This window comes from Leucopleurus acutus (assembly GCF_964270905.1).
Source record: "Leucopleurus acutus genome assembly, chromosome: 6".
In the NCBI taxonomy this organism is placed as follows: domain Eukaryota; kingdom Metazoa; phylum Chordata; class Mammalia; order Artiodactyla; family Delphinidae; genus Leucopleurus; species Leucopleurus acutus.
The window spans coordinates 80016186-80039790 of record NC_139149.1 but is presented as its reverse complement, the minus strand read 5'-3'; the positions used below and the strand labels follow the sequence as shown (position 1 = coordinate 80039790).

The 23605-nt window shown below is 39.2% G+C and overlaps 1 protein-coding gene across 1 annotated transcript in view; it reads left to right on the top strand.

The window, feature by feature from the left end:
- The window catches only part of HECW2 (HECT, C2 and WW domain containing E3 ubiquitin protein ligase 2), a 129271-nt gene extending 107607 nt beyond the window's left edge, over positions 1-21664 (top strand). The window contains exons 18-21 of the mRNA XM_082841909.1: positions 459-573; positions 3395-3480; positions 4504-4616; positions 20682-21664. Coding sequence (XP_082698035.1) covers positions 459-573; positions 3395-3480; positions 4504-4616; positions 20682-20793 — 426 coding nt within the window. The 3' untranslated portion in view covers positions 20794-21664. The remainder of the gene's footprint in view (positions 1-458; positions 574-3394; positions 3481-4503; positions 4617-20681) is intronic.
- The last annotated feature ends 1941 nt before the right edge of the window (positions 21665-23605 follow it).

The window sequence follows — 23605 nt, the reverse complement described above, 5'->3', positions numbered from 1 at the left end:
ATTTGACGGTTTAATGACCACTCATAACATTTAAGTCACGCATTTTACTCATGCTTAGATATGTGTAATCAGATCTCATGCCTGATATGTGAAATGATTGTATCTGAGGGTCAGAATGAGTTGTAACAAGTATTCCATATGACTTCTTCTGTGAAAAAGCCATAGCTAAAATAAAAATAAACTGTGAAAGTGACTGGAGCACTAGATCTTCTCCCAAAGAGAAAAAAAAACTGGATTAATCAGTGACCAATTATAAAACAAAAAGTCTGTTGAAAACCTCATCAACCTTGTACTAAAAATATATTTATAGAGAGCTTTACATGTTTTAAAGTGCCTCCACAGAATACATCCATAGTATTCCCAACACTCCCTGTGCCCTCCTTTTCTGATGAGGCTTAATTATAGCTGAGGCTTCTCCAGGTTCTTAAGCCATGTCCTATATTCTTTTTATTCCACAGGTCGTGGATGCCAGGCTGGTATCTGTTTTTGATGCGAGAGAACTAGAACTGGTCATCGCAGGCACAGCTGAAATAGACCTAAGTGATTGGAGGAACAACACAGAATATAGAGGAGGTGAAATTTGACTTATAGATGGCTGGATTTAAAGTTTCAGATTAGAGGGAAGCAAGCGGTTTGGCACGTTGGCCTGGATCCAGGACAGACCGAGGCACTTGCACTCTAATCATAGGTCTGATGCAGTCTCCTTTGAGACCTTGGGCAAGGTACATGCCCTTCTTTCCCTAGTTACCTCATCTGTCAAGTGGAAGGAGAGCTGTTTACACACCATCTAAGGATGTCATAACTCTTAATTGTTAGTGAAGAAATGTGGCCATAGGAACATCAATTAATGGTTTTATGGTGGTGTTAGTGAAGCACCAGGGAGCTCATATCCAGCTGGTCAAACTCCACCTATTCTGCCTTCATCCTCAAACCTGAAGAGGCATACCCTCTGAGCTTCTTAATGAACAAACACAGTTTTTCTACATTTCACTTGAACTGCTTACCAGTTGTAATTCACAGTTGAAACACATGAATGGAGTAAGATATGGTTCTCAGATTTCAAGTTTCTTGAACAAGCCCTTCTAAAATTCAAGCATTAAGTTCAACTGAAAAGGAAACTGCTGTAAGGTTAGTTAAAAACTACACACGTCACCAAATGGGAAGTTTTAGGACTGACACTTCTGTAGATCAATACAAATTTTCAATTAGTAATTGGCATCGAAGCCTGTGACATTTGCTGAATCAAGACGCATGGAAAGGGACCTGATGCTAACCCAGAGTTAAAGTTTTATTCAATACTTTTAATCAAAGAAAGAATACATTTTCTGAAATTTATTGTAGTGTTAGAAAGTGTTCAGAAAGTCGTGACAAATGACGGTTGGTTTTTGTTTTTGTTTTTGAACTCAGAATGTAAGAGGTTAGCAGTGGTTCTGAACTTGGAGAGTGAAGAATACAATCTTTAAGTCACTGAATTAATCACTTAGACTAAAATGAGAGCTGAGCAGTTCTCCAATTATCTGTAAATTGAAACAGAGATTTAGAAAAAAACAACAATTAAAAAGTTTGGAGTACAAAAAAATACCTTAACGTTGGCTCAGTTGCTTTCGTTTTGGCCTCTGCTTGGCTCTTCCAGCCCATCACTGTTGCCCTGGGCTGGCCTTGCCCGTCCATTTTCTCTGAAAGACGATGTTAAACTGCAGTGTCCATTGCTGCTATTTCTGAAGTCCAGTTGCTGTAATAACTCTTTTCCAGTTGGCCCCGTGTATAATCCAAATATGACCTTGGCTATTATAACTTTGTTAACTATTTTCACTAACTAGAACACAGTTTCTCCAACATGCTACATAACTTACATCTTACCATAAATGCTATTAGCTCATTCCTTCCCCGCCCGTCCCCAAACCCCAGGAGATTCTAATAGCAATGCCATTCATCAAGTCAGCCAGTTTTGTATTTACACAGTATAGACTTTTATTCACTGTATATGACTAATCGAGTACCTATTTCTATGGTTATTGTCAGTCTTATCAAGTGAAATCCTTGAGAGGAGAGGGCTGGGGGGAGGGGGCAGGAAAATGGCGACATGCCCAGCTGCCATGTTTGCTAACCCAGCTACTTGGCACTGAATGAAGGGGCGGCTTTGCTGCCATTTGCCATATGTTCACAGGGCAGCTGTTTCTAGAGAATAGGATGAGACATTTTCACTCCTCCTCCTTCTCCAAATGGTTTGGCACAGACAGCAAAGGAGAGGCATAAAAGGGCTGATTCAAAGGGTCAGAAAACTTTAAAGCTATAAAGAGCCAACGCACTTATTTTATAGATTAGAAAAGTATTTGCTCAGCACCAAACAGCTGGTCTTTGCCAAAGGCAGGACAAGGAGCCGATGCATCTCCGTGTCCAGTCTAGTTGTATTTACGCTTCATTTGGATCCCTTTCTTCTCCAAGGGCATTGCTGATCAAATGGTAAACAGTAAGGCAAGAGTCTCCCCAAATCCTACAGCCAGGGAAACATGTGAGGAAAAATTTGAATGAAAATGGTTTCTACCTACCTTCTATTTAGGACTTAACTGCTGCTGACTCAGAATTAGAGTAGCTCTCTATACATTGAATATGTCAGCTAATTGGTTTGAATCACTAACTGTGCCTTAATCCTCGTCAGCCTTCTCTCTGAACTTAATTTTTCTCAGCAGAAGGTTTTAGAATCCACAGCTACTTCCTCAATCCGCCTGGGGGATGATACTTTTGACATTTTATTAAATTCTAGTAAAGTATGGAATAAAAGTAACATTTAGGTTGATGATTGAGATTTATTAGTTGAAGGAGTTAAAGTAATAAACTTATTTTCCCTTTTTATTAATAAAAAGTAATTTGCTTTTAAAATATGAACATAATATATAGTTTTAAAATGGTTTGCAATTATATATTGATTTGAATAATTATTTGATTTATGTCTCTCCTTTACCAGAAGCCCTGTGAGGGACTATTTCCTTTGCCATTGTCCCCCAAACTTAGGACACTGCTTGGCATAGCAGTGCTAGAAAATTATTTCTTAAATAAATGACCAAAAGGGTTAAACATTTCCAGTAACAGCAGTTATATTTTTCAGAAACGGTATGGTTAAAATAACTCATTTGTTTTCTTCCCTCCACTAGCTTCATTTAGTGACCACTAAGTGGAAACAGAGGTTTCTTGGTTTCATTTAGTGTTTTGTTTAACTTCTGACACTCATGTGATCACATTTACAGTGTAATTCCTTGGTCTTAAATTATAAATAACCTTTAACGAATCCAAGATGATGATTTATGTCTGGGGGTCTTTTGTCAACTTGCCAGTGTCGTGGTGACTTAAGATAGAAAACTCAAAGTAACACGGGCTTTCATGATTGCTTTGATAGGATATCATGACAATCATATTGTAATTCGGTGGTTCTGGGCTGCAGTTGAAAGATTCAACAATGAACAACGACTAAGGTTGTTACAGGTAAGATGCCATCAGTTCATCTTTTTAATGCATTAATATAGTTATTTTTGGAATTGCAAATTTTTAATAACTGCTAAGTATGCTCAGTAAATACATTTAGGTTTATCTACATATTCGGGATATACTGTCTTCAGACTCTCCTGACTGCGTGGGTCTGTGGTTCCATCACTATGCAGAACATCCCCAACCTAGTCCAAGCATGTCATTAGAGTTGTGAGGAAGTACCAACTCCCATCCAAGAATCCCAGCAACAGCGTCTGCCTTTACAGCAGTTGGATCCCTTCCACAAGAGGTCCCTGGGTACTCTGCAGGCCAGCATCCCTGGCAACTGAAGGAGATAATCTTCAGTCCCTTAAGAAGTGACCCAGTTCCTTGATAAAGAGTCCTCTCTTTTCTTCCATCTAACGTTCCACAAATTTGAGATAATATTGAAGTTTAAGAATACTGGGAAGACTAACTCATTTTCTTGTGGTGTTTATAGTTATACAGGGCAATTGCTGGTTGGTTGCAGCTAAAGAAACATCAGACATGAGGAAGCCTTTTGGTCACTCAGGCAAAGCCTTACCAGTAGGCTGGATCTTGGCTCCTTTGGATCACAGATCTGGGTCTCAAATTTGCAGGAGCAGAAGTTCTTTTTGTTTTTCATTCACCTCAGTTCGATCAGGGACTAATGCTAAGTTGACTTAGGTTCATCGATACGCCCACTTTATTAATCTCGAATGGGAAGTATACATGGTTTGAGCTTCTAAGCGGGTCGGCTGTACAGGACGCTGTATCTTCTACAAATCCTCCGCATCCCCTTCCTCTTTATAATGCTCTGTCCTTCCTTGGTATTCTCCAGCTCTTTGTCAGAATTCTCGTGTTACAGCTATTCTATGTCTATAAAGTTTTATCTTTTGAGCTTTTCCACCAGTGAGCAGCAGGCTGCTCTTCCCCAGCACCTCTGCACATGAACGATGTCAACCTTGCCTGGAGCCTGGGCTCTTGGCTTCACCTTCTCCTTCTGTTTTCTTGGGTTGATAGTTTGTTACAGGCACATCCAGCATTCCCTATGAAGGATTTGCTTCTCTCCGAGGGAGTAACGGCCCAAGAAGATTCTGTGTGGAGAAATGGGGGAAAATCACCGCTCTTCCCAGGTAAACTAGAAGATATTTCTTTACTGTCACTACAGTGTTCTAGGTAGGACCTTTAGTGTATATATATATATAGATTTATTACCATTTTTATGCTGAAAGTTTGGGAGAGTGGAAAAAACTTTTAGAATGAATTTACCTCAGATTACCTTTTTAAATGAAGGAAAAAAGGTCTTCCTGGTCATACTTGGAATACATACATACATATCTTTTTTTATTTTTATTGGAGTATAGTTGCTTTACAATATTGTGTTACTCTCTGCTGTACAGCAAAGTGAATCAGCTATACGTATACATATATCCCCTCTTTTCTGGATTTCCTTCCCATTTAGGCCACCACAGAGCACTGAGTAGAGTTCCCTGTGCTATACAGTAGATTCTCATTAGTTATCTATTTTATACATAGTATCAATAGCGTATATTCATACGTACATATCTTAAAATACAAAACGCAACAGAACCAAAGCACTTGTTAGCAATAGGAAAAGCAACATTGGTCATCATACTTGTGGCTTCTTATGATTGTGGCTCTAATTTACGTTTCCAGAAGCTCTAGTTTTAAGTTTATCATTGGTAACTATTTAGAATCCCTTCACTAAAAATGACCATTGTGGTTTCTAAGGAATATTAAATCATGTAATTGTGCTTTGTGCCTCTTCAGTCTCTATCATACATGCCTTACCTCCCTGGGAATGCTCTCTGCATTGTACTCTCGTTTGTAATAAGATGATACATTTCCTTGGAGTGGAAAAATTTGCTTTTCTGCTGCTACTAATAAATGTAAGAGACTAGTAAGGCAGTCTTTGTGAGTAAAAAAAAAAAGTGTTTTGTGGGGAATGGAGCAAACTGGAGCTGAAGCAAAAGAAAAGGAGGGAGCAAATGAACAAAAGAGGAGTAGAGAACAGTTGGTTTCAGAACTCCTTTATCTAGTCAGCAGTAATATATTGAATTTTTGAGGTAAAAAGGATTGCCTCTCATTTTACTAATAATGAAATTGCAATCTGGGGAGGTTAAATCTTCCCAAGTGATGATATTAGTTTCCTCAAGATGTTATCCTGAGTTTGTTTAAGTACAGTCAGCCCTCTGTATCCGCGGATTCAACCAACCACAGATTCAACCAATTACAGGTCAAAAATATTTTTTAAAAAAATTTCTAGAGGGCTTCCCTGGTGGTGCAGTGGTTGAGAGTCCGCCTGCCGACGTAGGGGACACGGGTTCGTGACCCAGTCCTGGAAGATCCCACGTGCCGCAGAGCGGCTGAGCCCATGAGCCATGGCTGCTGAGCCTGCGAGCCATGGCCGCTGAGCCTGCGCGTCCGGAGCCTGTGCTCCGCAACGGGAGAGGCCACAACAGTGAGAGGCCCGCATACTGGGTGGGGGGTAGGGAGGGTGTTCCAGAAAGTTCCAAAAAGCAAAACTTGAATTTTGCTATGTTATGGCAACTATTTACATACATTTACATTGTATTAGGTATTTCAAGCAATCTAGAGATGATTTAAAGTATACAGGAGGATGTGCATAAATTATATTCAAATAACATGCCATTTTATATTTGAGCATCCGAGATTTTGGTATTCCCTGAGGGAGCCCTGGAACCAATGCCCTGGGGATACCAAGGGACAACTTTACAAGTGACTTTGAGAAACCTGTTAACAAGACTGTCTTCTTAGCAATTGCACAACACTGGTTCTTAAGAATAACGTTCTAAGCATCAACATGTGAAAAAAAGCATGCTGAAAATACAGATACAGAGAGCAATGAATAGAGCAAGCTCAGGGCTGCCTGAGCCTCTTCAGTCGCTTTGGGTGCGTGTCAGTCTGTGAACAGAGGCACTGCATCCAAACACCTAAGTAATTAGCTGGCTTACCTGGTGTTCCAAATGTAAGAGACTTTAATTTCATTATTTAAAGAAGTACTTTATTTTGTTTATGTCTGAATCACGCTTTTTTCCCCTCAGACCAAATTTGCAACTCAAAAGCAGATTTACAGTATCTGAGTAGGACCTTTCACTTTTCTGAGAAACTCAAGGATTAGCATTAAAGAGGCAGGAAAGGACAGATGAATTGTGTTCTTTCTCTTGAAATCTGTTTTTGTAAAGACTTGCTTATGTGAAGTAGACGGAATAAACTGTAACCATAGGCAGATATATCAGCTGTTCATATTTAATCACTGTAATTTTCACCAAACCTGATGAGCAGAGAAAGGCAATTTGGTATAAACAACAAACTTAAGCTTCAGAGAGACTGGAGTCTATCCCAGTTCTGTTACTTGCCCACAGTGGGCTCTTGGAGATGTTGCCTAATTGTTCTCAGCCTCTGTTTCCTCATCTACCTTGTAGGTTAGTAATTCTGAAGATTAAGGGAAATCGTTCATATAAAACATTTACTACTGACCCTTGCCCTGAGTAAGCATCCAGTCGATGGTGGCTGCCATTATGATTTCTGTCACCATTGTCTGTAATATATGTCAGACTGTAGCATATTGGAAAGAGCACACAGGGGTGGGAGTTAGACCACCTGGGTTCTTGCCCACCTCTGCCACCAGCTAACTCTGGGACCTAGAAGATCACTTGATCTCTGGGCCTCCATTTCTCCATCTTTAAATGGCCAGAGAAGGGGTGGTATATTAGGTTTAGTGGAGCAATAAGTAGCACCAACAGGTTGCTGAAGAATCTTGGGGGTCGGGCCCTATTCACTTGTCTGCTTCCGCCTGGAGCTCCAGGAAGTTCGTGTGCTGAGTCATCATAAATGGTGGGTTTCTTCACATTGTTGCATACATACGGTTGAGCAACAGGCGTTGTTGTTTCTTCCTTTCTGCATTATGACCTAAGGCTCTAGGTTCTAGATTCCTAGCTCTACCTAGATTATAAAATAGCCATACATAAAGATGATATGAGGCACATTAGGCAAGCAGACCATTTTTATACCTTGTCTCTAACAAGCCCTGACTTTTTAGGTCCAGCAGGAAGAAAGAGCTACTTGGGTATTCTAATTCACAGTTCATCAATTTATAGAGCCTTGTTAGGAGGCATGAATGCAGACCTAAGCCCTGTGATACACTAGCAATGTGATCCTAAGAGCCTTGATCCACCTCTGAAGAGTAGGAATAACGATGCCATGCTCAAAGAGTATTTGCGACAAGTGAGTGAGATAATGTGTATGAAAGTTCTTAGGGACAGTATGTTCTCTTTGTTCTTTTAAACCTTTTATTGTGAATCTTCTGTGAGCCACCATACTGCTGAAACTATTAAAATGTGCTCCACAAAAAAAGTACATTTGGAGGAAAAACACAAAAGGAGAACTTCAATGCATGACCATATAGTTTTATCAGAAGTGATTTCTTTTTGTTTGTTTGTTTGTTTGGGTTTTTTGTTGTTGTTGTTTGGGTTTTTTTTTTTTTTTTGCGGTACGTGGGCCTCCCACTGCTGTGGCCTCTCCCGCTGCAGAACACAGGCTCCGGATGCGCAGGCTCAGCGGCCATGGCTCACGGGCCCAGCCGCTCCGCGGCATGTGGGATCCTCCCAGACTGGGGCACGAACCCGCATCCCCTGCATCGGCAGGCGGACTCTCAACCACTGCGCCACCAGGGAAGCCCAGAAGTGATTTCTTTACTGATAACGTTGTCATCACCCTTTATGAAATGTGGGGTGTTACTTAAGTGTGAAAAAGATCTGTAAGATTGGCTGTGGTCGAAAAAGATGGTTTTATATGACTGAGTCCATTTTTTCCCACTGTCAGAACAGATACACTGAAGCCATCTTTCCGGCTAGGTTTGAGTTGCAGAACTAAAGGACTGGTCTGTCTCAAGCTGGTCATCCCCAATGTATTTCTTTTTTCTTATTAGCAAGATGATGTTTAACATTTAAAATGTGACATTTGTACACACTGGAGACAAAATGGTTGAATGTTGTTCTTACTTAAAAAGTGTATTCCCTAAGAGGTCTTGGCATCATTTCGTGTCAGGCATGGGAGGCTGTACCCTGGAGACTTGGAAGTGGCTATAAAGGATGAGGGCAGGTAGTATCCGCAGAAGGGAGGGCATCTTAGTCTTTCTAGAAACGGATGATTGAAGGCCTTTAAACCTTTCAAGAAAGCAAATGTGAGTCTCATTCTTTTCTCAGATTTCCTAGTCCCACACTGCGGTAGCAGTGAATAGCACTACTCACAATGTGGGCCAAGAAGTGTATTAAAGTATATAGGGTTGTCTCTGAAGCCAGTACAAGTTGAATCCATGGCTCTTTTTTTTCTGTCTTGTGGTCATAAAGTAACTGGAGACCAGATGATAAATAATGATGGAGGCAGACGGGTGTCTCTGTGGAGGCTTCTAGCCTGAACACATAACTGTACTTCCTCTGCTTCATGGTTGGTAGTTAGCTCTATATTTTGCATTTCTGTAGATTTCTGGTCCCTTGTGCTCTGATGGACTTAGGAGACTGTAAATTCACTTTACTGCAGTTGCTCTTAAACATTCCGAAAAACAGGCTGCTAACATGCCAGCAGGAAAATGCAGGTCAAATCCTCTCTCCAAGGGTGGTATAGACTTTATGTGTTCATCTCAGAGGTTCTTGCCAAGTAGGATGATGGGACAGAGGAGTTGGAGAGCCGCAGTCATGATGGGGGAGTGTTGGTTTTGCCAAAGGGAGGAAACATTCATTTTTGACAATGGCTGCATCTGGAGATTATTACAAATGAAATGCTGACCCAAATTAAAAAATAAGAAGCAAGAGTTAATTATGAAATGTTTCAGGGAGACAGCTTTTCCAGTGGAATAGAATTTAAAAAGATAAAGCTATTTTTTAAAGATGAGACATTTTTCATTAAAAATTGTTTTAATTAAAGTACAGTAGATATACAATAGTATATGTTACAGGTGTACAATATAGTATTCACAATTTTTAAAAGTTACACTCCATTTATAGTTGTTATAAAATATTGGCTATTTCCCAGTGTTGTACAATACATCCTTGCAGCTTCTCTTATACATAATGGTTTGTACCTCTCACTCCCCTACCCCTATATTGCTAGACATTATTTTCATTTTTAAAACACTGCTTTTTATTCTTATGTAAAGAAAATATTTCACAAAAAATGCCAAGAAGTTTAAATTTTTTAATATTTGTGTATATAATACATATAATACAATAATATATGTGTGTATATAATAAAAATATACATGTATACATATATATATATAAAGTCTACTACTGAGATAATCTCTAAACATGCCTCCACTCATTTCTACAAACATAACACACACAAGACACACATTTAAAAACAAAATACAATCATAGCACCTATACTGTTTATGACCTGCTTTTTGTTTATCACATATCACTAATCATGAATAACTTTCCATGTCATTAAATACTGCTTTACAATGTTATCAATAATTCAGCTTTTCCTCCTCTAGTACAGAGAGCATTGTCTACTGGAGCTATCAGCTTGGAAATTGGAAAGTAACTGAGGAGCTGGTGTCACTTTCTTTAATTGAAAAAAAAAATCCAGAACAAGCGATGGACACTGGGAGGATCGCTTGGTGACACCACCACTTTTCCGTATTGTGCCTGCCTTGGGATGTCCCCCCTTGGTCTCCCAGTTCCCCACCACCTGCTGGTCCCACGGCAGTCTGCTCCATCATTTAATCTCTGATACAAGGCCCTCTTCCACCCTTTCCCTTTCTTTCCACTTACTCAATTTATACTGTCTTATAATAATATTTTAAGGCTTTACTGTATTCTGCCATTGGTTCAGCACATGCTAATGAAAATACACCAGTGATGACTAGGAATATTACCTTATTAAAAATCCTTAAATATGCTGTACCTTTTGGATTGGTCTTTACTTTGGGAAGTGGGTAAGATGATCGTAAAACATACTTTGCCTGAAAAAGGACTCCAGTGATGAATGTAAAATACTGCTGAAATAATTTGTAATTACTGAATGGAATGAAAGTAGTTTGCATTGCTGCTGCCAACAGAATAGAGTCGTCCAAGTCACAACAACTATAAATCATAAAGTGTGTGTTTGTGAGTGACAGACATTACAGCTGTTGAGGAATGGTTATCCCCTTCTCTTTAGCTTCAAGACCAAAAACTAGTTTGGGCTCATCTCCTTCCACCACCCTAGTCCACTACACCAGCCCCTCTCCCCTGGGGCTACTGCCGCAGCCTGCTGGCTACACACCTGCTTCTCTTCGTACATCCTGTAGTTCATTCTGTGGTCAGCAACCAGAGTGAGCTTCTGAAATCTCCAGATCACCTCCCTCCCCTGCTCATCCCCTCCAGTGCCTTAGAGTAAAATCCACACTCCTTGCCAAGGACTGCCAGGTGGGTGGCCTGCTCTGGCCTACTCTTCTAACCTCAACACATACACTCTCCCCCCGCCAGCTACAGCCACCAGCCTCCTTCTTGAGGAAATGTGCCAAACTTAACTCTGCCTCAAGACTCTGGAAATTGCTGCCCAAACTCTTTTCTGCTGGTTCTGCACGTGGCTGGCTTTCTCATCCCTAAGGACTCAGCTCAGTGCTCGGAAAGGCCCTCCAGGCTTCTGCCCACAGTGTACCTGCCACTCTGTCATACCTTAATTCCTTTATAGGACTTATTTCGGTTCAGTCGTTGTGTTTAGTGATTGGTTTACTTGTTGACTGTCCATCTCCCCCTCTAGGATCTAACCCCGTGAGAACAAGGACCTTGTTTGAATTGAATGTGGTTTTGCCCCTCGTGCTGAGTCGTAATGCATAATTGGTACTCAGTATTTTTAGTGACTTCTTAAACTTCAGGTCTGACTCTGGACCACTCCAGACAAGATATGCCAAAATCGCTTCTGTATCTTTATGCCCTCATCTGAACAATAGGGATTGGTACTGATAATTACATTACGAAGTTGTTTTGAAGATTAAGTGAGATAACATATACAAAGTGCTTAAAATGATGCCTGACACATTATTCAGTAAGTTCAGCTATTTTGACTGTTGGCCCTAATCCCTAGCCTTCAGAGCTGGCATGACATTTTACAGTCTTCAGGTGTTCAAGGAATGTGCTGCAGCCACCCAGGATATTTATATTTTGTTTGGGCTTCTAAGAGTTCTCATTCTGGAACAGTTCCTTACTGGGTTTTCTTCTATTGGGTTTAAATTCTTACATTTGAAAAGTATGTACTGTTCACCTATTCCCAGGGGGCATCCACAGGTGAGAAGTGACCTGATTACCAGGCATAGTTTGAAGACTTTCTTCTGTTAATTATCCCCCGTGCAGGAATTCCCACTGTGGGAACATTCCACATTGTATTTATAGATCCAGATGCATTTTAACCAAGACAACCTAATGAGACTGTAGAATAAGATATTAATTAGTTAGTAAATCTAATTCCTCCAACAAGCCTTTAGATACTCATTATGCATTTATTATATGCAAAACTTTATGGGAGACATAAATTGATCTCTGTCCATGTGGACTTTAAAACAGAGAGAAGGAAGTAATAGATATTTAAATGAATAGATAACCAACATCACCGCCACCAAGTGGTATATGACACATGAGTAGTGGGCGTGGTAAGTGCCATAGAATTCCTTTCCATTGATTCACATTGAACACCTGGTGAGGGTCGGGGTTGTGCTGCGCCACCACGGGTTACCCAGATATTTGTGAACTAGTCTTAGTGAGAATTCCTGCCCTAAATCTCATGGTCTAAGAAAGTATTAATTGGGATCATAAAGAAATTATGAATATTTTTTTAAAATCATAACAAAAGTTATACCTTTATTTGTGTTAATAAATCTATCTGGGCTAACCAAACAATCACTGAATTACGTCCATTGAATTTATCACTCCGTGCCATTGGTAGCTTTGTATTTCTCATGTTGATTGCAAGCTCCGAATTCATCATCTCCCGTGCCCCTTTCCTCTGTTCCCTGGTGTGTTTAATGGCACCTGTGCCATATCAAGCTCCACGCCCAGTCCCTAGCTCCCTTTAATGCGTGGAATAAATGGGAAAGGTCTCTGCATGAGCACACCTCGCTTCCTGATGTGACCCTACCTCCCTCTCTGGCTTCACGTCCAGCCTTGGCTCCTATCACTCAAGCACTTGTAGTTCTCAGGTTTCCTGGTGATGCAATGCTTCCTCACACTTCCGGGCAGTCTGCTGGGAACGTCCTTCTTGTTGCCAATCCAGACAAACCCTACACACCTATAAATCCTTCGAGGCTTGGCACAGATAGTGTCCTCTGTAAAGCCTTTCCTGACTCTGCAGAGCAGACTTGTAACTCATTGTGTGCAGGGCCACTGAGAGCCCATATGAATTTTTTGGATTAGACAAAGGTTTCTTACAGTTTTCTGGAGAAATGCAGCCCTGAGCTAGGGATTATGGGTTGGTGAGCAGAGCCAAAGGTAGGCTGGATTACAGTGCCTACTGGCCCCAGCCAGTGCCCCTAGTACAGAGCACAGACTGCATAACCTTTAGTGGGTCCCATTTGCCTGCGTATTTTGCTGTCAGAGTGCAAACTTCTTGTGGGCAGAGAGCAGACTATTCATCCTCATCTACCAGGGGACAGCTCAATGTCTGGCATGCAGTATGACCTCAGTACGTATTTGTTCAATGAATGAAGGAATAAATGAAATGTAAGTTGAAAAATTAATTTTTGTGCATCAGGGCACTTTGTATAGGAATGACAAGCTTTCAAAATATGGGGTCTTCAATGGAGGACATAATAAAAGAGGGTCTGCAGGTGAAAGTGCTTGGGTGCTACCTGAACACTCAGTGGGCCCTGATTAGGGGGCCCTGAGAGCCCAAAGAGAGTCCCTCTTTGCCTACCTCATAGCCCAGCTCCAGGCCAACTGTGCTCCTCCCTCCAGCCTTCCCTGCCGACAGGACTGCGGGAGCACCTGATTCCCCTGTGGGGAAGCCTATAGGCCCTGTCTCAGATGAGGAAAATTTGGACTTGACAGGTAAACTTGGTCAGGAATGCTCACATTTCCAAAGAAATCATGACATTAAAAAGTGATAAGCTCTAGTATCCCTTAGGAATTTTCCAGAATGCTTTTAAGTATTTTTTTTAACATCTTTATTGGAGTATAATTGCTTTACAATGGTGTGTTAGCTTCTGCTTTATAACAAAGTGAATCAGCTGTACATATATAAGTATTTGGTTTTGATTGATTGATTACTTAATGAAAAGGTGGGAATAGGAGTAAGGAAACAAATTAGGATTAGGCACCACTGCCAATCAAAAAGAAAGAGAGTACTGATAAAACACATTATAAATGATAATGCAAATTTTAAAAATTTATTCAATTTACATACATTTTATTTCTCGGGCTATATCTACCAGATAAAATGAGGCCCATGCTTTTCACCTCTCACTCTCTCTCTCTCTCTTTAAAATCCTGATTGTAATTTCTTCTTCGCCTCATATTTTGAGTCCTTATAAGCTACGAAAAATCACTCTGAGGAAATGGAGAATAAATTAATAAATACATACACACACACAGAAATACATTAATCAGTTAATTGATTGATGAAATTTTAGATGTAATTGTGATTCTTTGGGCTCATTGGATTTGGATAATTGACTTGTCTATCTATAGGAAAGAAAAGAGGGTTGAGCATGTGACCTTCTGGTTAACATTTAAAGAATCCAGAAGGCACCAAGAGATCTATTAAGTCACACCAGATGTCTGGAGGGCTTTTAAATCTTCTTTATATTGATGCCAGCATGATTTCCCAAAGACCAGTTCAGACCTGCCCTCCTTGAGTGTTTCTGGCTGCATAGATGAAAATGAGGTAAACTCATTATAGCCTTAGTGTGGCTGGCTTTGAAAGATTTGAAAAATGTTCTTTTATTGAGACTGAATAACTGGATGTGCTTTTGCTGCCAATGTCAACATAGTCCAAGGGCCCTTCTGTTATTTTCTGCTAGAGTTTTCTTAGGACATGGAATGGGGCGGGAGAGGGGGTGTGAAAAGCCTCAGAGGACTGTCTTTTGTTTTGCTTTTTTTTTTTTTTTCCCTGTTCTTGGCTCATACAGCAAGTAGATGGTAAATATTGGGCAATTTATTTAACCACACTATTCCTCAATTTCCTTATTAGCAATGCTGTCTTGTTTATAAGGAGTTTTGAAATTTTTGCAAGCACACAAAACACTGGTACAAATAACCAATGTAGTGTGATGAATTGGGAGATTGGGATTGACATATATACACTAATATGTATAAAATGGATAACTAATAAGAACCTGCTGTATAAAAAAATAAATAAAATTCAAAAAAGAGAAACAAATAGCCAATGTAGATATCTTATTTCTAATCCAATTGATGTCTCTCTGCTAGTGGAGCCTACCTGCATCAGACTCATTTGGGATGATAGTTAAAATGCAGATCCCTGAGCCCACCCCAAACCTTCTAAAGTAGAATCTCGGGGTACACCCCAAAATCTCCATTGTAAACAAGCTTCTTGGGTGATTCTGATGAATTTCACCCTACCTCTCTGAGTATCTCTGCTTTCTGGTGAGCATGAGATAGAACTAGATGATTTGAGCACCTAAAAATCCCCTGGTATCTCTCAGAGTTCTCTGGACTGACCCAACCTGGACCATTTTCCCTAGAGTGCCCGTATATTTTGATTGAGTCATTCAGTTAAAAAATATCTGGGGGCTTCCCTGGTGGTGCAGTGGTTGAGAGTCCGCCTGCCAATGCAGGGGACACGGGTTTGTGCCCTGGTCTGGGAGGATCCCACGTGCCGAGGAGCGGCTGGGCCCGTGAGTCATGGCCGCTGGGCCTGCGTGTCCCGAGCCTATGCTCCGTGACGGTGAGAGGCCCGCGTACCGCAAAAAAAAGAAGAAAAAAAAAAAATATCTGAAGCTTTATTTTGCTAATTCCTATCGTCAAAATGTATGTAATCTGGTAGGATGCTGAGGACTAGCAGTTAAAAGTCAGGGGTGGGATGAAGTTAACAGTCAGGCTTCCAAAAGTGAAAGAGGATTAGTCTCCCTGCTTTCTGTTTAATGTTCGACTTCCCCTAGGAACCCAAGGTTGCAGTCCTATTCCTGATTTGACCTTGGGAGAACCATTTAATCTTTCTGCACAGTTTCCCCTTCAACAATGCATACTTTCTCCATCTTCATGACACATTTTCCAGGGGGAGCTGTTCAGTTTATTCAGAAGGAAAGTTCTGTTATGGTAACTGTCTATTATGCAACCAGATGTAATTTAGGAAGCAGTGATAGCCTTAGGCTATGGGTCAGTGATGGTGATTATGTCTTATGACTGAAGAGGATCAAAAAAGTTGTCCAGGGCTTCCCTGGTGGCGCAGTGGTTGAGAGTCCACCTGCCAATGCAGGGGACACGGGTTCGTGCCCCCGTCCGGGAAGATCCCACATGCCGCGGAGCGGCTGGGCCCGTGCGCCATGGCCACTGAGCCTGCACGTCCGGAGCCTGTGCTCCACAACGGGAGAGCCCACAACAGTGAGAGGCCCGCGTACCGCAAAACAAAAACAAAAACAAAAACGTTGTCCAGTCCTTCTTTTTGTGTTGAGAACTGAAACTATCGAAGAAAGAGTACCCAGGCTTATGGATTTCATGGGTGAGTTACTGAACAGCAGAGACATGCAGAGTTCCTCTTTCTTTACTCAGAAACCTGGGAGAATGAAAGGACTGCTGTTGGCTCCCAACTTGGCCCCACTGCCTGCCCTTGATAGGGATGATGCTACTATATCACACTTACTACCTTTCCTTAGATTGTTGTACTACATTGAGACCTGTAGTGATTTTCCAGTGCTGCATAACAAATTACCACAAATCTAGCAGCTTAAAACAACCCAGAATTACTATGTCTGTTTCTGTGAATCAGGAGTCCAGGCACAACTTAGCCAGGGCTTCTGCTCAGCATCTCATATGGCTGAAATCAAGATATCAGGTGGACTGCATTCTCATCTGGAGGCTCAACTAGGGAAGGACCTGCGTCCAAACTCCCTTCAGTTGTTGGTAGAATTCATTGCCTGCAGCTATAGAATTCATGGCAGCCTACTTCTTCAAATCCAGCAACAGTGAGAGTCTCTGATCTCTAGATGCTCTTTTAAAAGTCTCACCTAATTAGGTCAGGTCCATTCAGGATCATCACGCTTTTGATTAACTTAAAATCAACTGATTAGAGACTTTAATTACATCTGCAGCATACCTTCACCTTTGCCATATTCCATTGGTTACAAATTACAGGTCCCCAGTCACACTCAAATGATGGGGATTATACAAAGGTATATAGGTCATGGCAGATCATCTTAGAACTCTACCTACCATAAGACCGCAGTGAATTAAAATTCATCATTCAATTCAAGTATGCGTAAGAAGTTAATTGGGGGATTCCAACATTACTATTTATGAATTCTCATTCTCATGTATGTGGCCATTTCGTTAATTCTTGACTAGGTAAAATTAACCTTCAGTTAAGGGAAGGTATTTGGTTATCAAGAGGGAAGGAACAGGCTTAACTACCATGTGATAGCTATACTGCACCTACAGTCCTGTCCTGTCCTAAGCAAATAAAACATTAATTATGGATTATTGCTTACCTAGATAAAGAGTTTGCTTGAATTATTTTACTTCCTAGTTTACCCAGTATGATTCAGTTCACAAAAATGAATTCACACGTATCTATTCAAGATTACAACTGTATAAAATGAGTTACTCTTTTAAGAGTTGTCCCGAAAGTTTATCTGTCACACTCTTTCATATACCAGCACTACCAAAAGAAAAAAATAGGCAATGACAACCTTCTATTAGGTGTAAACATTAGCGATCATCTTTTCAACATTTCTTATCACAGCAACATGCTGAAGAAAGACAATGTATCAAAAATGGGTAACAAGTAACCAGATTAATATTGCTCTGTAAATAAAATGCATAACTAAATAAAAAGGTGAACAGGCTGGAAGAGATTAGCTAGAGATAAACAAGAATTAATCTCTTTATTTTGTAGTATTTCTTACAAATCAATAAGAAATCCTGAAGTTTTAAATAAGTTGACTTCATGCTCATTAGGATGGCTATTATCAAAAAAAAAAACCCACAAAATAACAAGTGTCAGTGAGGATGTAGGAAAATTGGAACCCATGTTCATAACAGCACTTTTTTACAATAGTCAAAAGATGGAAACAACCCAAGTGTCCATCAATGGATGAATGGATTAACAAAATGTAGTATATACAAACAATAGAATATTATTCAGCTTTAAAAAGAAGGGAAATTCTGACCCATGCTACAAAGTGGGCCTGGAAAATGCTAAGTGAAATAAGCCAGTCACAAAGGACGCATACTGTATGATGCCACTCACATGAGGTTTTTAGAGTAGTCAAATTCATAGAGATGGGGAAAAGAATGGTGGTTGCAAGGGCAGGAGAGAACAGGAGATAGTGTTCAGTGGGTACAAAGTTTCAGTTTGGAAAGAGGAAGAAGTTCTAGAGATGGATGGTGGTGTTGGTTGCAGAACAATGTGAATGTACTTAATGCCACAGAGCTGTGTACTTGGTGATGGTGAAGGTGATACATTCTATGTGGTGGGTATCTTATCACAAAAACAATTTTTAAAGAAAAGATAAATGGGCAAAGGGGATGAACGTGTAGATCACAAAGGAGATGAACATGTAGATCACAAAATGGGAAATGTTACAAACAAGCTGACTTGGGGAGAGATTCTCAGCCTTGTTGGTAACCAAAGAAATGAAAATGTTTAAATTGCATCTAAAAGAAGTACCATCTTTAGTCTAATGGGATAATGAATGTTACGTGTCATCTGACACACAAAGTCTGGATGATAATTACATTCAAAACATACTTCTCTTCTTCCTCCCCTTTCCCTATGACAGATTTAAGTCTTCAGTTAATATTCTTACACCAATGTTTTATACAAGATAGATATTTAAACCATTCCTAAGACTTTCAGTATGCTAGTTCAGTTTTTTAAAAAGTAAAACATTGTTCTTGAGACCCAAGTTGAGGCTCTGGCGTAAGGAAGGTGTAATATGGATTATGTTAAATGCAATTCTGAAGTGGTTTATTATATCAAAGAAAGTGTTTGCTTGCAAAGACTGATTAGGTGATTTTCCCCCAATATATTCTAGAGTTTGTAATAACAAGAGTTGTAAACTCTGAGCCAGTTCTATCTCTGTGTCCTAAAACTGGTACAGACAGTCTCAGACTTGCGAGGGTTTGACTTACAATTTTTCGACTTTACAGTGGTGTGAAAGTGATACACTTTCAGTAGAAATCATATTTCCAATTTTGAATCCTGATCTTTTCCCAGGGTAGCAGTATTCAGTGCCACACTCTCTCATGATGCTGGACAGTGTCAGTGAGCCTCAGCTCCCAGTCAGCCACGTGATCACGAGGGTAAAAAAACTATACACATACAACCATTCTGTACCCATACAAACATTCTGTTTTTCACTTTCAGTACAATAGTCAATAAATTACATGAGATATTCAACTCTTTATTATAAAAGAGACTTTGTGTTAGCTGATGTTGCCCAACTGTAGGCTAATGTAAGTGTTCTGAGAATGTGCAAGGTAGTCTAGGCTAAGCTATGATATTTAGTAGGGTAGGTGTATTAAATGCATTTTTGACTTATATTTTCAATTTACGAGGGGTTTACCAAGATGTAACCCCATTGTAAGTTGAGGAAGATCTTTATTTTTCTAATATAACAGAGCCCCTTCGAGTTACTGTTTCTAATAAGCCATGTGGCCACACACCTGCTTTATCATCTCTTTGTTATCCCATAGTTTCCACGAGTCATGATTATCTTTTGGCAGTTTAATGAACGCAATTGGAGTAAATCTTTTTGATGGTAATGAAATGTAGCTAACAATATATATCTTATTAATTGGTCAAACACTGTGAGCCAGGCATTGTATTAAGCATGTTTCTGTGATTTCATTTAATCCTCATATCCTTCTGAAACAAATGATATGATTCTGATTTTATAGGTGAGAAAACTGAGTGGCAGATTTTTAATAACTCACTGCAAATTACACAACTCGTTGGCAGAGCTGAAATTCAAACCCAAGTCTATCCAACTGTAGATCTCTGATCTTCCCATGACACTATGCTGCATCTAGCAGTATAACTATATTTCATTAGTATTAAAGTAATTTATAAGAATAAAAACTTAAACGTGACTTTGTAAAAACAGCCTGTTAAAAATCACAGCTCCCAAAATTCCATATTAATTCAGGAGCATTTTTTTAAAGTCAAAGTTGTTTAGCTCCCCAAACAAACTGTTGTACATTCCAAATAAAATGCTTCCTATTTCATGTCAAAAGTGCAGATTTACTTCCTGATAAGATGTACTATTTGGAGACTGTCTATTTTTTATTGTGATTCAGGTGCAAATAACAGGAAAGCATATTTTTTTCCTATCTTGGCAAAAGGGGAGGTATTTCTAAAAAGAAAGTAATGTAATGATTTAAATGGCCATTATTTTGCATTGTGAATTAGGAGAAAACAGATTATAGCACTGGAGTCAAAGAAGTAACAATGCTCTACTGACTTCGACAGGAAAGTCCAGCCAGGGAATTTCCCAAAACTCTAAGCCATGAGGCGTGTCTGCAGGTCTTCAGAGACACTCAGTGCTCTTCCCTGACCAACAAAATGAAAAAATGGAAAACCGTAGATTTTTTGAGAGACTTTCAGGCAAATGCCAACTCTGAAAATGAATTACTTTGCAAGAGTTTATAGTCATGTCTTTTAGGAAAAAAAAAAATCTAACATCAAAAGAGAAACAAAAATTCAAACTTGTCTTTGTAATTCTTAGACAACTAAACAATTAGTGATATGTATGTAATATGGATTTTAAACGGTTGTGAAAATGTAAGGAAAATATTTTTTAAAGATCCTATTTCCCTTAAAGAAATTCAATTCTGAATTTTTCAAGTCGAAACGTTTTCAAAGTGTTTCCAAAAGGAATGTGAAAATTGGCAACAAACCCATTTGAATATGAAAGACAAGCACAGGCAGACACACAGAGAAACAATATCGTTTCACTCAAAGCGTTCTGAACTCTGTACTGCTTCTTCTGTTTGCAGAGCTCACACTTGTTTTAACCGTCTGGATCTCCCTCCGTACCCATCCTTCTCCATGCTTTATGAAAAACTCTTGACAGCAGTTGAAGAGACCAGTACCTTTGGACTTGAGTGACCTGGAGGCACAATGCCCCGCTCCGTGTAGACAGGCAATTCCAGAAGCTGCCCTCTAGAAGAATGGCTGAACATTGGAAGTTTCAAGAGTACACTTCCATTAGAGTAAAGCTGAGTGCTGTTATTTTCCAGGAACACGTGTTCTGTCACATTTGGGGACTGGATAGTGGTGATGAGTACTCTTGGAAGGATTTGGGTGAGCTTGATGCCCAGGGAACCACCCAACGATCTTTCAATCAACAGTTCTTGACTGCCAAGCTTTTTTCCATTTGTTATGTTCCAAGACGAAGATGAACCTGTACACGATCAGCTCCATGATAACTTTTAGAGACTCAGGAGAATCTTGAAACTTACCTTTGAACATGATTCAAGCCAAACTGGCAGCACTTGGCCCAATCTCCAAATTAGTGCAAGTTAAATAATATAATAAAAACAAATATATCTCCTGAAAATACATTCATTTAAGCCCTAAGTTATAACAGAATATTCATTTTCTTGCTTATGAGTGCCTGCATGGTGTGCACCATAGGTTTCAGCTTTCATGGGACACAGTGAAAATGAAACCAAGTCAATATGAGGTAACCTTAAAGATTTGCAATAAGGTGGTCTGTGACAATGTATATGCAAAGTGGTATGTGTGTAATTATGGCCGAAGACAAACTGTTATTCAGTGAATTACTAATGACAGATTTTATGCTTTATAATGCATGAAAACAGTTTTAAAATAACTAGCAATTAATCACAGCATATCAGGAAAAAGTACACAGTGAGTTCTGTTTATTTTTTATAAGTTCATTATATTTATGTTCTCTAAGATGTATATAAGAACCTACCTGTCATACTGTACGTATCATCTGTTCCATTTTCGTGTTCCATGCTTACTAGGGCATCATGCTAATATGTATCCTTTTAAGCACTCTCAAAGGGAACAAAAGGGCCTTTTATATTTACAAAGGTACAAAAAAATTCCCCAAAATATTTTGCACTGAATGTACCAAAGTTGAAGGGACATTACAATATGACTAACAGCAACTCCATCACTTGACAAGTATAATAGAAAATAGCTTCTAAATCAAACTTTCTTCACAGTGCCATGTCTACCACTACAAGGACTGTGCATCTAAGTAATAATTTTTTAAGATTCACTCTATGTGATAGTATGATATGCATTTATTTAAAATGCATTAGACTCTCTTCCATCCATCAAATACTTTTCAGGATGGCATTTAATACATATATTTCGTATTTCCCCCACTGCTTTTTATTTGTACAGCATCATTAAACACTAAGCTCAGTTAGGGAGCCATCAGAAACACCCAAGAGATCAGCTCTCTTTAGTGATAAGAATTCCATTTTCCCTCATCAGTGAAGACATCACAAATTGAAACTCTCAGTACTATATTTCTAAGCCTACATTTTCACTGATGCATAATTTTCTTATCAATATTAAGAAACAATTTTTCTATGATATCTCAGAAACTGCATGACATCACTGAAGTTATTTTTGCTTAGTTTATCAGAGGGTGTTCTTCATTTTTATTGCTTTGGGGTTATTCCACATCCTTGTTTATTTCTTGACTTGCGGTCGTAACTAATCAGGTGTTCAATAGAGTGAACTTAAATTGAAGGTAATAAAATCATTGGATTAAACATTTGGTTTGCCAGCCTATGGTATTACAGGCATTGCCCAAATACTTCTTCGAGAACTATATTTATAAGCAACCATGGAATTCCTATTATGAGGTGTTGGCAATCCTACATTTTATGGAGGTCAAGTGCATGGTTTTCATAGGTGGTTTGTAAGAACTGATTTCACTGTTGGTTAAGCTACATTTACTATTGGGACCCTCAGGAGGAATACCACTCATGCTGCATTCCTGCTCTAAAGGCAAGTACTATGGTGTGGAGACACATTCTGGGGAAAAGGTTTCAGAAATCTGGAAATAAGAAGGAAAGATTTATCTGTGTACTATAATTGTATCAGAAAGAAACAGAAAAAAATTTGAACTGGAAATGTTTAGTTTGTACTTACTTATCATGAATATAAGTATATATTTAATCTTACAAACTATTTTTACTTGTATTTTTTTCATTATAAGGAAAAATAGTATAACATGCTTTTTTTAAAAAAAAACACACATTTTTGATGGTATATAAGATGTTTCAGAGCTGGCATTCTCTAAGCAGCTGATATAGAAGGTTGCATTTCTTTCAAAAATATTTTCATAGACCATGTCAGCTTGCATTTTGGTTTGTGACACTTTGTTACCATATTACACATTATTAGGTAAAAGAGATTTGAAATAAAATATCTCTCTTTAGTTATTTTTAGCAAATATACTTCTTTGTTAAGGCATCCAGCTTCTTTCCAAATACCAGTATAATCGTCTAGCTGCTACCATTCTCAGAATTGGGAATTATCCAAGATGGACCTCTCACATCAGAGCACCATGATAACTGATCTATTATTATTCATTAGTAAAAGAGTCCAATAATAACTATTTAAAATATTAAATAACATTTCCACAGAATAAATTAGACTTTAATATACTCTACAAATAGAAATACCTGTAAATATTTTCTTCTGGACTATGGACCTAGATAATTTGGCTGTCTGATCTTGTTTTCTTTAAGAAACTCATAAGTGATGCTTATGCTATAAAAGACAGTCACGGTACATCAGATATGTATGCAGAGCTTCTGCTAGGTGAGAGAAGAGGCCCACTATTGGCATTCACTCTGTGCCAGCCACTGTGTTTGATGATGGAGCTGCAAGATTCAAAAATCTGCCTCAAGAAGCTCACAGTCTAGTG